Raw genomic sequence first — 15,299 nt, forward strand, 5'->3', positions numbered from 1 at the left:
GCTGTTTTCTTTGGCTTTTGCCTGTGTTTATTTTCATGGTAGGACAGTGTTACTAGCTCTTAGCTTGGTACTACTGCAAATGTTCCTTACGCTGCTGTTTTAGTACTCTTGGGCTATGTCTACACTGACAATTGAATGACAAAACTTTTGCCTTTCAGAGGTGTTAACCCCCTTCCCACCCGAAAGACAAAAGTTATGTCGCAACAGGTTCCAGTGTGAACAGCGCGTTGCCAGCAGGAGCGCTCTCCTGCTGACAAGCTAACCCTGCTCGTTGGGGGTGGAAGTTTTTTGTCGGCTACACTGAACGACTTTTAGCGGCATGGCTGTGGTGACACAGCCATGTCACTAAAAGCTGTGTAGTGTAGACGAAGCCTTGAGCACTCCTCTGAGTCGCCTTCTCACATGCCTCTATATAAGTTCTAGAGGAGAGGCACTTATCAAAAACATGCTAGAAGCATCTTTCCTGGGCATAAGGTGGAACCAATCCCCCACCAAACTTGCTCCCATGCTCCCCCTTCCTCCAAAAGAGGGGGAGGACGCTAGCACTGTCCCCTCAAGCAGCTCCATGCACAAGAGAGACACTGCTATTCCCCTATACTGGTGGCTCTCACTTCCCCCAAACCAGTTTTGGGATTATAGTAGATGATGACACGCCCTTGACCCTAAACTGCCCATTGTTCCCTCCCAAAGCTTGTAGCCACTGACAAGAATGGGGGGATGGGACACAACATTAGAAACTGTTTTAAAGTTAGTTTTAAAGCAAGTGAGGATTGACCTTCTATCACTTCCTGTCATACTCCTTTCCTCACTAGTTCACAGCATCAGAGGTTCTGAGCAGTGCCTCTCCATCAGCGCCAATATGGACAGCGGATGGAAGCAGGTGGTGCACAAACCCTATAAGCTAGACCCTCAGCTTATGTAAATCAGTGTCTTGCCATTAAGATATGCTGATTTACCCCAGCTGGGGATTGGTCCCATGCCACCAGTTGTCAGGACAGGTAGCGCAGTAGTGCAAAGAGCATACAGAGAGGATGCTAATACTGTGGGTTAGTATCACCACCCTACATATCAATATGGAGGAATTAATGGGTCGTTCCAGTTACTTCCTTTTTATTTTGTCATTTTCTACCTTTTTTTTTTAACTTGCACAGAGTGCACTGATCTAAACAATGTTTTTAATTAACCCCCAAGGATTTGCTAAGTACAACCTTTTTGTCTGTTTTGGCACTGTTTAGAGCATCCTCTGCATCTCTGGTCCAAATCATTTGAATTCCCAGAAGACCTATTTGTGCAGGAAACGTTGTCTGAAAGTCATACAGCTTAAATCCTGAATCACTAATGGCTATAGATGCCTGTCTAATGATAGAGTGTATTGTTTTCTTAATCCCATTCAGCAGCTGTCCTAGCCAGAATTCCACGTTACCCTGGAAGACAAAAAAAGCACTTTTAAAGTAAACTGCTCCAACCCAGCAAAAACTCCACAGAAGACATTTCCTCCCCAGGGCTGATGTTCCCATTTCCCACTTTTCTATTCTCTCATCCTCACATTTGTGCCTGACCCGTTCTTCCAGATGCAGAGTGATGGATTTAGCAACTTCAGTGCTGCAGGGGAGACAACTAGAAGGGTTGCTACAGAATAATACAAGCCCTTCCATCCTCCCTCTGGAGCAAAAGCACTTTGCCCCTGTACTGGGCAGCTGAAGGGTCTCTACTTCAGATTCTCAAATGGAAGCATGCTGTGGTACTGCATGGAAGTGGGCCAGCCCCTTATTACACAGATTTGCTTTAAAGTAGCGAATGAAAAAAGCGTAATATATTCTTTTATTACCTGAGCTAGAACAGGCTCAATAATATTGACTTGTTCTCCTTCTTGAGATTCAAATAATAAAATCTGGTCATAGTTCTTTTCATGAAATCCCACTCGGTTAACATTGTCAAACAGACTCAGTAAATGTGCCTAGAATAAACAAACACCGGATCAGCCAAATACGACCGATAAAATGATCTATAATGTTATTTTTAAACTGCATCAAAACCTGCAAGTTTAGAAGGCTAAATGGATCTTTCCACAAATAAACAAACTTAGGTCAATTCAGTAACAAAAAGGAAATCATTTAACACCATTCCACTCAGTTATTAATACTGGCTATAAAGGAGGTTACTGCTACATAATTTATACCTGAATAGTGTGTGAATCTGATGCCTGACCAAGGATTTCCAGAAGTGCAGGATCAGATACAAAGAAAAATCTTGGAAATACTAATCGTTTCTTTTCCAAATACCCAGTTAATGATTTCTGACATATTTCCAGTTGTTCCAGCAAATGTGGTAGTAGCTGTGCCAACGTCTCATCTCCAACACAGCACTGTACTATGTTTGATGTCTCATGAGCTCTCTGAATAATCTTCTGCCAAGATTTATCAATGTTCTGAAACCTCTTGGCTTCCTGAAACACATTACAAATGCATTAGCTATTCCTGCTGCTTCCCAAAATGCTGAAAAATAAAAGTATCCTGTAAGTGAGTCTGATTCTATTAATCAGTACGTCCTTTGGATGGTCAACATTATGCATATTCTATTGGTGGATATCAAGAAAAAATGGGCCATGAGGCCAGCCTCCATCGTCCACTTATTATATTTTCAAACAAGTACCATTGTGCTTTCTCCCATGCTGTCCCTCACACTTGGGAGCACTCCTCGTAAATATCTGCCAAGCTATCTCATTATCTGCCTTCAAATTCCCCCTTAAAACTCTCCTTTGTTGTGATGTCCAGAAAAAATTCAACAGTTAGGCTGCTGGTGCTGAGACCACTACCTATCAAGCTGGCCCGCATTTTCTCATTGTTTCCTTGGACTCCCACATAAGTATCTATCTGTTGGCTCTTGTCTTAGTCTAGGACTGTAAGCTTTGTGGGGCAGGGACGAACTTTTCTGTTCTGTGTTTGTACAGTGCCTAGCATAACAGGGTCTTTGTCTGTGACTGGGGCTTGTAGGTTCTACAATAATAAATATAATAAATAAATAATAATAATCAGACAAGGTAATAGTTTAATATTCACTTTGATGCTCGTATCTGTTGAAGAGTACAGCGCGTGAATGTTTTTAGAGTGCCTTTGTAACACTGGTGGAGCCACAGAAATGCATCAGGTTGATGGGGCAGCAGTGCCTTTTGCCTTATGTCACCTGGTACTAGGCAGCACTAAAGTGGCTATACAATAGGACTTCAATCAACCTCTCAGCAGAAAAGTCAAATAGCACCCTCCTCTAAAAAAGACAAAACATTACTGACACTACGACTCTGTTTCCATTTACATCATTGCTTTTCCACACAGGCCACTCCTGAAAACAATTACTCACATGCTGCTCCAATGTTAAACAATTATTTGGGTAAGATTCAAGGGATGATCTAGAGTTCTAGACAATACTTAGTCCTGCCATGAGTGCAGGGAACGGGATTAGATGACCTCTTGAGGTCCCTTCCAGTCCTATGATTCTATGACCCATCCACAAAGTGTTGAAAGTGAATGAAGCTGAATTTTCAAATCCTCAAAAGGCAAGAAAAGAACTATTTTTCTGAGCTTTATTGTGTGATTTTCTTTTATTCTTCTTATTGCACAATGGGAATAACATTCATGCAGTATACTTACAATAAGTGGCTTCTGCAATTATCAAATTCATAAGCATTGCTGTGGTGTTTAGTCATCTGCAAAAACCGCTTATTGCCTCCATAATGAAAGTTATCCTATAAATATACTGTAGGACCTAAGAGGCAATTTATTATAATCTTAATTAACAACTAAGAAGGCTTTAGCTAATCACAGAACAAAATGTTCTGGGTTATGGAAAATGGAAACTGTAGATATTTAATTATAATGTCCTTGGCCTGAAATAAATGGAATAGTGTAGAATATTCTTGTTTTTATTAAATTATATATTTCTGACATCTTTAAGCAGTAGGTGATCCTACATACCATGTGCCAAATTCTGACTGGCTGACACACATGTAAACCTGCCAGCAGAAGCAAGAGCATGCAATGGAAGTTTATTGCTCTGATTCTGCCTAACCCAGAAAATCAGAGAGAGGTCAGTCTTTAGGTTCTCTACAACTGACATCACAGAAAGACATAACAGGGCATGGACTGGTGAAAAGTGAGCAAGATCCACATATGTATATACATATACGTGGCTGCCCAGGCCTAGCAGTGTCCCTATGCACAGCCCCTTGCAAAAGTTATTGCAACTCTTAACAGTATTGAATGCATAAATGAGGTGTATAAGGGCTAGTGTCAGGCAGAATAAGGGATTGCATTATCACAGCATTAGCCAGAATTTACCTCTCCACCAATATGTGCTATAATATCTGAATAATACAAAGTGAATTGAGGTAAGCATTTCAGCCTTAACTTTAAAGAGTCTTGCTCTTGTAGGTTTGAATCAGGCCCTAAGAGTCCAACCCTGCAGACCTCACTCTGGAAAAGCTCCCTCTGAAGTTATCTGTGGTAATTTTTCCTGAGTAAAGTATGGTATAATTAGACTTCCTCAGTATAGACTAACTTCTTTTATTTAAAAGGTACTGTGGTTTGGCTGTCTACAGTGTGCCTTCATATATTGCTATTATAAATCAACAGACCTGAGGCAGCTGTTTTGCAATGTCTCCACCAACAAAAACAGCTTCAAGGTAAATCCAGAGGTTTTGTACAGTAATCCAATTTTCAATTATTTCTGTGGTATTGGCCAATTTCTGGACCCACTGTTGGATCGTGGGCTTGAATGGTGCATTGTACCTGTTATATGAACATGAGTAAAAAAAAAAAAAGATTATGGTATTTTATTTGTACTTATTATATTTATACAATATATTCTTTTGTTAATTTTTGTACCTGTTGCTCATGAGGGATCCCAAAATCATGAGACTATCCTCCATCAGAGCTATCTTCTCGGAAGTATCTGAGCCTTTCAGAAGCAATTCTCCTCTGGTTTTGAACTGGCCAAATGTAAAGACATGAGTACTCCACTCATTGATGACATGTTTCAGTTTTGCTTCAATATCCTTTTCTTTAACAGCACTGATGCAGATATCCTAAGTAATATCAAGTTATTGTGTTTTATTACACTGAAGATAATGTAATATCTACTTATCAAACCAATTAAAACTCATGGGCCAAATTCAGAGTTCAAAGGGAATTGTACATGCTCAGAATAATAAATTAAAATGGATCAAAATGACTATATTGTAAGACTGGAATATGCTTCACCTGTTCTATGGGCCAAATTTTATCGTCAGTTACACTTAGCTAGTCACATTTCAGTGACTTAATTGGACTTTTACAAGTGCAACTGAAGGCAGAATTTGTATCTGTACATGAACTAAACCTGTCCATTCTGTGCTGGGGATGGGCGGGAATTTACATTACTGATGTGAAATTAACCAGTAAATCTTAGAAAGAGGGGAGAGTCTGTCTCCACATAAGCCCCTCCATGTGAAAATTGTGTATCTGTGTGAACACTGTGTATCTTGGGTTTGACAGAAGCTTGAGGACATGGCTCTCTGAAGGAGGGTAGAGCTGTTCTGCTAGATCTTCTAGAAGAAAACCTTGTGACAGTTTACAGCAACATTACCTTCATGTCTGCAGCTTCTGTCGCCCCTTGCAGGCACCAGTGGCATCACAGTCACTAAAATGCCCATGTTGTCAGAGGGGAGTGGGGCAGACACTCTGTGTGGATCACCCAAGATCCACCAAGTTCGGCTACCAATCATCATAGATTCCACGAAGCCCCATGACTGCAGGGTGATGTCCCTGATCCTTCCACAAAGCTAAATAATCCTGCTTCCTGTAGAAAGCATCCATACAGAGTGTTTGACTTAGTTTTTCTCCTTCCATGTTGTCATAAAAATAAAGGGAAGGGTAACCACCATTCTGTATACAGTGCTATAAAATCCCTCCTGGCCAGAGGCAAAACGCTTTCACCTATAAAGGGTTAAGAAGCTAAGATAACCTTGCTGGCACCTGACCAAAATGACCAATGAGGAGACAAGATACTTTCCAATCAGGAGGGGGGGAAACAAAGGGTCTGTCTGTCTCTGTGATGCTTTTGCCGGGAACAGATCAGGAAGGCAGACTCAGAACTTCTGTAAAGTTAGTAAGTAATCTAGCTAGAAATGCGTTAGATTTCCTTTTGTTTAATGGCTGGTAAAATACACTGTGCTGAATGGAATGTATATTCCTGTTTTTGTGTCTTTTTGTAACTTAAGGTTTTGCCTAGAGGGATTCTATATGTTTTGAATCTAATTACCCTGTAAGGTATTTACCATCCTGATTTTACAGAGGTGATTCTCTTACCTTTTCTTTAATTAAAATTCTTCTTTTAAGAATCTGATTGCTTTTCCCTTGTTCTTAAGATCCAAGGGTCTGGGTCTGTGTTCACCTGTACAAATTGGTGAGGATTTTTATCAAGCCTTCCCCAGGAAAGGGGGTGTAGGGCTTGGGGGGATATTTTGGGGGAAGACGTCTCCAAGTGGGCTCTTTCCCTGTTCTTTGTTTAACACGCTTGGTGGTGGCAGCATAGGATTCAAGGACAAGGCAAAGTTTGTATCTTGGGGAAGTATTTAACTTAAGCTGGTAAGAATAAGCTTAGGGGGTCTTTCATGCAGGTCCCCCCATCTGTACCGTAGAGTTCAGAGTGGGGCAGGAACCTTGACACATGTAGAATAAGACATCTTAGTCCATAGTGTTTAAAGGGCTAATCTCTTGGCTGACAAGCTCACAATATAATTTAAGTTTAAAAGTTTTTTTTCTCCTTTTTGCCATCCTTCTGCTCTTGCAAAAATTATCAGGCCTTGTAAATCTAACATATTTGCTGGGTGACCGTGCCCAATAAACACAGAGGCAATAGATTTGTACTGGGTGCACATCACAAAAGACTACTTGTTTGCCAGCCCCTTCTGGTCCTGTGAAATAGTGGATTTCTTGCTCTTCTTTAATATTCTCCCAAACCACCCTCAATATATTAATCTAAGACCCGATCCTGCGAAGTGCCAAGCACCCTCCAATCTCACAGAGTTCAGTGGGAGTGGAGGTTGCTCATCACCTTACAGGATCAGGCCTATAATGACCAATTTCTCTTATTCCTGCATGAGACTAGAGGCAAACAAAATTACAATAAGTAGCATCTAAAACCAGAGTTCAAATTAGCCTTACAAACAATAAGAAGAAAGAATTCTTTAGAAGTGTTAGCTTTAATCCATCCAACCACTTTTCTATTGCTCCATGATCAAAGGAAGTGAGCTAACCATTTCAGCTACAACCAGCTGCCAAATTCCATTCTCCAAATGAACTAAACAAGCAAAGTTAAATTTGTTTGCACTATTAAGCTACGTAGGAATGGAGGACTCTGAAAGTGCAGAATCCCAGATCACAAAGCTAGCCTTTAATGCCAACAGAAGAAGTATGTGTACCTCAATATCTTCCTTATATTTTAACAATGAGGCATCCATTATGTTCTTCAGAGAGAAACTTTCAGAGACGACATCAAACTTATGGCCAGTTACTTGTGCAATTCTTTCCCAGTGTCTTGGCATCATTGCCTAGAAAAGTCCACAGGCATTAGAGTACAATAACATTTTAAAATCAATATTATTTTTAGGGGGGAAATTATTATGCAATTTTCCACTGAAACAGTTCAATATCGGGAAATGTCTCAATCTTCATTCCATTAAAAGAATTACCATTCATCTAGTCAAGCTGTGAAGTATTTTGTCTTTAGTTGTCTGTAACTAATCCTAATCAGATGTTACCATGCATACAGTTGCTTTGATCTTTTAAAAATGAAAGGTTGAAAGCATCTTATACACATAACAACATTATTTTGATCATCAAGTTAATCTTATCTTTAAAGTACCATATTGAACTAACTTTGTTTGCCATCATTTCAAGCAAAGGACAACTCTCAGCAAAATCATCAATCTTCTTTTTTAGGTCGTGAAAAGCTTGCCATTCCTTCAGAGCCTTAGGCAATTTACGAATTCTAAAAAGAGAATGGAATATCAGATTTGACATACCCATCATTCATGTTCTTTTATAACTGTTATCATCATCTCACCTTTCAATTTGTGGACAAAAAGACTGTAAATAAAACACCTGAGTGCGACAAAGTGAAAACATCCCATAATATACTGAAAAAACCTTATGGAATTAAGATAAGTTTTACTGAGTTAAGTTAAACCTCATTGAATTAGAGTTAACACCGTTGTGGTACATTGTATTCAAAATGAAATTGTGAATGTGCTACTCTGGAATTGTATAGCAAAGGGGGATGAACTTCCTCAGGGCATGTCTACATTATGCGCAGGATCGACGGTCAGCCATTGATCCAGTGGGGGTCAATTTATCGCATCTCTAGTCTAGGCATGATAAATCGACTGCCAAGCACTCTCCTGTCAACTCCGGTACTCCACCAGAGCGAGAAGCATAGGTGGAGTCGACGGGGGAGTGTCAGCCATCGACTTACCACAGTGAAGACACAGCGGTAAGTAGATCTAAGTATGTCGACTTCAGCTATGTTATTCACGTAGCTGAAATTGCGTAACTTAGATCGACACTCCCCTCCCCCACCACAGTGTAGACCAGGCCTTAGTGATCAGCCTTTCAAGTCCCTCTAGAGAGGTGCAGATATACTAGTTCAAACCGGATTCTCCAGAGGCAAACAGACAAAGAAATGACTTTTGGATAAAAAGCTTGAGTTTAGGCTGACTCAGGACCTTCTTCCTGATCCCACAAATGGATAGGACCCCTGGTCTGTGGAGGGGATTGGAAAGACTGTGGGCTCATTCTGAGATGAAGCTCTGACAAATGTGTGATCACAAAGAAACCGTTACGATGGGGTGCTGTCTAGTAAGCTTATTAGCATGCATGTAGGTTCTTTTATTGTTTTTTATGTTTTCTCTGCAATGTTTTTTTACCTTAAAAATAAAGTAGCCTTGCTTTGAAAGACCTGTGTGGTAACTTATATGTGTAGCAATTACACTGTTATCCATCTCCGAAGAGAAAGTAAGCAGGTCTGTTTGGGCAGACTGCTTGTGCTGTGAATTACACAGTGAAGGCAGGCAACTGTCCAGCCTGGAAATACCCTGGTCAGAAGAGAGAGGGATGTGTGTCTCCACCCAAGAGAGGCCATAGCTGGGGAGTTGGAAGCCTGAGCGTGGGTGCCCTTGCTGGAGCACTGAGGGGAAACAGAGGTGCAGTTGCCCTGAACTGTGACATTGACCTGTATGAAAAAAATTTAAGGTAATGAAAAACTACTTGAAAATTGTTTCTCTTCCTCCCTCCTCAAAATGTAGGCCCCAATCCTGCAAAGATTTTAGCATGTATCTGTAGCTTTATAAATTTGAATAGTCCACTGACTTCAAGGAGGTTACTCACATGTGTAAAGTATGCAAGTGTTAAAGTTTTCACAGGATCATGGCCTTAATTATTAATTTGCAAATAGACCCATTTTTGCAAACATGCACAAAAGATATCAATTTTTCCAAGCAAAATGAGACCTCACGTTGGAGGGCAAACTGATGGGTTTTTGAGCAGAAAAACAGTACAGTTTCAGTCCAAATGATTTTGCATTGTTATTTTACAGGGTCCCCATCACTCTGATATTTGGACATACTTTGCATGACTTAAAGCCGGATCACTTAACTTTTCCATATTAAAGGTGTTTGCAGTGTAGCTGTAGCTGTGTTGGGCCCAAGATATTAGAGACAAGGTGGGTGAGGTAGTATCTTTTATTGGACTAACTTCTGCTGGTGAAAGAGACATGCTTTTGAGCTTACACAGAGCTCTTCTTCAGGTCTGAGAAAGGTACTCACATAAAAAGAGCAGATTCATCACTCAACTTCAAAGCGAGTACAGACACAGCCCTGGCCGAACTGGCTAAATGCCCCAGACGTCATATTCACTGGAAGCCTGACCAAAAGACATGCTTTCCTCAGGTTATGTTTTCGGAGATTTAAGATGAGACAGATGGTCAGATTCTGATCTGAATTGTATCTACTTAAATCCTGAATAACACCAGTGACTTCAGTTAAGTTATTCTGGAGTTACACTAATGTAACTGAGATCAGAATCTGTCCCAGACTGTTGATAAAGCAGTCAGATACAAGCAGAGGACAGGAGCTGCAGAAGAACAGGCTCTTACATGTACAGTACATGTACATTAGTGATCTCGGGCATGATTCTGCTTTGATCAACCTCAGTGGGAGAAGGATCAGGCCTATTATGTAAAGGGGTCAAGAAAAGACTGGTACAGAGGAGTGGACGAAGACCGAAGGGGACCAGAAAGAGACAAGACTATGATATTTTTTTCCACTAGGTGATCGAGACAAAACTCCTTCTGTTTTGAGCAACACTTTCATTAGCTTTTCAGACGCCCTGTGCATAATTTGGTTATGCTATACATTTTATAATCCCATAAACAGCAAAACATACTATGGACCTGTGACAGGGCAGCTGCCCCCCATTGGCTGGTAAAAGGTCAATAGCAGCCCTTGGAGCGGCTGCACAGAACCCAGCCAATCAGAAGAAGGCTTGAAAGCAGCCTATCGGGGCCAGGCTGGGCCCTACAAGAAGGTTGCAGGGCAGAGAGGAGCACAGTCTTTCCCTGGACAGCAAAGGAAGAAGAACTGGCTCTTAGAGAAGTATCTAAGACAGAGCAGTGGTGGGCAGGGTCAGCAGAGGCTGGGAGAGCTCTAGGTTGACCACTGCCAGACTGGGGCCACAAATGGGCAGAAAAGGTGCTGGGGCTATGGGGAAGCAGGCAGTGGAGGAGAGTTGTAGGAGGGCAGTAAGTGGCTGCCGCTAGAGGGTCCCTGGGTCAGGGCTGGGAGTAGCGGGTGGGCCTGTGTCTCCCTTTAACTCCCACTTGCCAGTGATGAGAGTGGCTAAGCCAGACTGCAGTTTGCCCTTGGAGGAAGGGACTAGACTGAGGACTGCAGTGAGCCACCGGAGGGCAGTGTCCAGAAGCGGATGCTGCGGTCTGGGAGTGACATGGGTCCGACTGTGAGGACAGTGGAAACCAAGAAAGTAACGGAGGGCAAGACACCACTAGTGAAGGCATGCTGCTGAAAGAGCTAATTCCCTAACTGAGCAGCAGGAGGAGCCGCTGTGGTGAGTCCGACCCCATTACAGGGCCATAATCCCTGCTGTGACGATGGGGGAACAGAATACCTGAAGCCTGTACATAGGGTCCGCACATTTACTGTCACAGATCTCAGTTCTTTGGCAACTCTGCCCATACCACTGTACACCAGGATTTTGAGTTAGAACAGGTATGGGTCAGAGGAGAAGCAGGAGAAAATCTAGTGGATCTGCCAGTAGCTGTAGTCACCAACCATTGATCCAGATATTGCAGAGGAGGAGTGCTAGGGGTTATTGCAGTCTTATAGATTCAGTTGTGGCCACTCCCTCGATGAAATCTTGGACCTACTGATGTCAATGGCAAAATCCCCATTGACTTCGGTGGGGTCAGGATTTCACTTCATGGCTCTACTGTGTTCCATGGTCTGTGGGAAATATTTCTCCTCTGAGCCTTCACAAAGAATCCCTATGAACCAAGCCTGGCTACTCAATCTCAACAGAGGGGGAAGGCTTTGGTTCCTATAAAAGAAAATGAAAAACTGAGGGTATAGAAATTGATAGTCACTTGACAGAATTCTGCCTAAAAAGCTCAAAGATTTTGGTTGCGAATAAAAGACCCAATTACAAAATCATAGACTCTCAGAACTGGAAGGGACCTCAAGAGGTCATCTAGCCCAGTCCCCTCTACTCATGGTAGAACTAAGTATTATCTACACCATCCCTGATAGGTGTTTGTCTAACCTACTCTTAAAAATCTTGAATGATGGAGATTCCACAACCTCCCTGGGCAATTTATTCCAGTGCTCAACCACTCTGACAATAAAGAAGTTTTTCCTAATGTCCAACTGTGATGGGGCAGTCGCCCCACCCTCTGAGAAAAGGGCTGGAACAGGCCTTTTGAGGCTGCACAGACCGGCAGCCAATCAATAAAGGCCTGTGGAGGGCCAATCAGGGAAAGGAAGAGGCAGCCAATCAGGGCTGGGCGAGGCCCTATGTAAAGGCTGCCTAGCAGAGAAGAAGGGAGTCTCTCCCTGACTAGCGAGGGAGAAGGACAGGCTCCTGAAGCAAGGAGCCAGCACCTTGGACAGAGCAGTGCTGGGCAGGCTCTGGGGAGCAGGAGAGAGCTCCAGCCCCATTACCTGCCAGGCTGCAGACCCTGCTACCAAGGGCCAAGAAGGTGCACGAGGCCAAAGGGGAAGTGGCCCAGGAAAGAATAGGCAGACAAGAAGGGAACGAAGGAGAGCAGAAAGAGGCTGCCTCTAGAGGGTCCCTGGGTCGGGACTCAAGAGTATCTGGCGGGCCCGGGTCCCCCCATTCTCCCCTTATACTGCACCTGGCCATGGAAGACGGTGGCCCATAAAGACTGCAACTTGCCCCTGAGCTAAAGGGCTAGATTTTGGGTTGTGGTTGGCCACTGAGGCAGGTGCAAGTCCCAAAGTCTGCTGTTAACACCCCCCATCCAGAAGGGAGTGAGACTGGAGTAGTGGGCACTGCTGGAGGGCAGTGTCCTGAAGAGGACGCCGCTGGGCAGGGAGCAACGCACGTCCCAAGGCAGCAGAGCAGATGATGGGCAAGGCACCACACACAGAGGGTGATCCATGATTGGACAAAGCTAATTCCTGGAGCAACTAGCGGGAGGCGCTGGCAGTGGTGAGTCTGGACCCTGTCACGCCAATCTAAACCTCCCTTGCTGCAATTTAAGCACACTGCTTCTTGTCCTATCCTCAGAAGTTAAGGAGAACAATTTACCTCTCTCCTCCTTACAACAACCTTTTATGTACTTGAAAACTTATCATGTCCCCTCTCAGTCTTAAACAAACCCAATTTTTTCAATCTTCCCTCAAAGATCATGTTTTCTAGACCTTTAATCATTTTTGTTTCTCTTCTCTGGACATTGTCCAATTTGTCCACATCAATGTGGCGCCCATATCCCTTTCCGCAGTACTCCATTTAGGCAGTCATTTCCCATTTTGTATGTGTGCAGCTGATCGTTCCTTCCTAAGTGGAGTACAATCAGCATTTGTCCTTAGTGAATTTCATCCTATTTACTGCAGACCATTTCTCCAGTTTGTCCAGATCATTTGAATTTTAATCCTATCCTCCAAAGCACTTGCAACCCTTCCCAGTTGGGTATCATCCGCAAACGTTATAAGTGTACTCTCTGTGCCATAATCGAAATCATTGTTGAAGATACTGAACAGAACCAAACCCAGAATTGATCCCTGCAGGACCCTCACTCAATATGCCCTTCCAACTTAACTATGAACCACAGATAACAGTTTTCCAACCAATTATGCACCCACCTTATAGTAGCTCCATCTAGGTTACATTTCCCTAGTTTGTTTATGAAAAGGTCATGTGAGACCATATCAAAATCAAGATATATCACATCTACCACTTGTCCCCATCCACAAGGCTTGTTACCCTGTCAAAGAAAGCTATCAGGTTGGTTTGACACTATTTGCTCTTGACAAATCCATGCTGATTGTTACTTATCACCTTATTGTGTTCAATGTATTTATATTCATGCAGCAGCTGTGTTGTTTTTTCTGCCTCCTTCTGCCTGAAATTTCTGCCTCTTGGATATTATATAAAGCCAAGATTAGAAATATATAAGCATGCTGAACAAATTCCCTAAAGGATCAGCTCTCATGAATGAAAGATGGGAGAGAAGAATTTTGATGCATTTCAACGTATACTAAATCATTTACCTGTTTTGAAAATCCAGAAGCTCACTGTTAATTTTTTCAATGTCCAAGTCACTCCAAAATATTTCATAGTATCCACTGATATTAGCATTAACTGAATTGTAAAGACCATAAAGTTTCTGAAGCAGTGTAAGCTCCCGTTTTATTTTTTGTAGTTCCGGATATTCTGTTCCAAATTTTAAAAGAAGCAAATTGTGATTATCTACTAGATTCAAACTATTTCAGAAAAATATAATCTGTGCCTTTTTAAAATGAAGTTTTAATAAACATAAAGGGTCACGTTTTGACACCATTATTCACACTGAGTAGTGAATACTCCTCAAATAGTCCCAAAAACAGTCCCATTGAGCAAAAATGTCTGGCCCACAGTAATTACTCAGTTTCCAGCCAGTGTATGACCACTTCTTTATATCATAAACCTAGCCATATTATGGAGATACAACTCATGACTTTGTACTTAAATTTGTGTTGAAGAAGGCAGCTAAAGTGGAGACTTAGTCTACCGATTTCATATGAAAACTAAAATATTTTCTTCCCAAATTTGCACCAGTTACAAAAGAGGTACAGATTTAATATTAACATTTAAAATGATCCTATAAAATATGTTAAAAGTTAGAAGCATTTAGAAATGACCCCATTTTTTAAAAAAATCACTCATTTTATCACAGTGCTTTGGGGATCCCTAGCTAAATATATTGTTAAAATTTAGAAATGTCAAACTTGCCATTTGCAGGCACATTTCTTCCTTTTTTTTTTTTGTCAAAGTTACAATAAAATATTAGCATACTTCATTGTTAATGCTACGATTGTGACGGAGGTCACAGAATCCATGACTTCCACTGACCTCAATGACATTTTCTGCCCTGGAGCTGGAGCTCCCAGCCAGCCCCGCCCCCGCAGCTGCCCAGCTGCGCTGGGTATCATCCACATGCAGATGCTGCAGCTCCCACAGCAGCGAGGGACCCAGGAGCCCCAGCAGCAGTGAGAGCTGAACCTGCCTCTCCCTTTTGTCAGGGATATTTTTAGTGAAAGTCAGAGACAGATCACGGGCTTCTGTGAATTTTTGTTTATTGCTCGTGACCTGTCCATGACTTTTATTAAACATAAAAGTGACAAAAACTTAGCCTTATTCATTGTACATTACTTACTCAGGATCAGGTTAATAATCAAAGAACCTGACTAAAGATTCTGGCTTGCTCCATGGAAAGCCTGTCTCCTCTGAGTTTGCTAAAAAAAAAAAAGGTGACCAAATTTCTGAACACCGATGAGGTTGCTCTATATAGACTTTTAATAACGTGTGAGGAGTTGACCCAGGAGCAAGCTGGAACAAATGGTTTAAATCCTAAGATCTACACACTTTTCATTCACAAATTTGTTAGTCTCTAAGGTGCCACAAGTACTCCTCTTCTTTTTGCGGATAACATGGCTACTACTCTGAAACTGAACAATTTTGATTGAAAACAATGTT

The 15,299-nt window shown here is 42.0% G+C and overlaps 1 protein-coding gene across 1 annotated transcript in view; it reads right to left on the bottom strand.

Annotated features, from left to right (window-relative positions):
* The window catches only part of LOC141982777 (dynein axonemal heavy chain 5-like), a 272,918-nt gene that overhangs the window by 165,946 nt on the left and 91,673 nt on the right, over positions 1-15,299 (bottom strand). Inside the window, exons 32-39 of the mRNA XM_074945122.1 lie at positions 13,835-13,997; positions 7,914-8,025; positions 7,457-7,585; positions 4,881-5,080; positions 4,631-4,784; positions 2,180-2,446; positions 1,829-1,957; positions 1,209-1,424 (exon numbers count right to left, since the gene is read on the bottom strand). Coding sequence (XP_074801223.1) covers positions 1,209-1,424; positions 1,829-1,957; positions 2,180-2,446; positions 4,631-4,784; positions 4,881-5,080; positions 7,457-7,585; positions 7,914-8,025; positions 13,835-13,997 — 1,370 coding nt within the window. The remainder of the gene's footprint in view (positions 1-1,208; positions 1,425-1,828; positions 1,958-2,179; positions 2,447-4,630; positions 4,785-4,880; positions 5,081-7,456; positions 7,586-7,913; positions 8,026-13,834; positions 13,998-15,299) is intronic.

The sequence above is a fragment of the Natator depressus genome, chromosome 2, assembly GCF_965152275.1.
Source record: "Natator depressus isolate rNatDep1 chromosome 2, rNatDep2.hap1, whole genome shotgun sequence".
Lineage (NCBI taxonomy): Eukaryota > Metazoa > Chordata > Testudines > Cheloniidae > Natator > Natator depressus.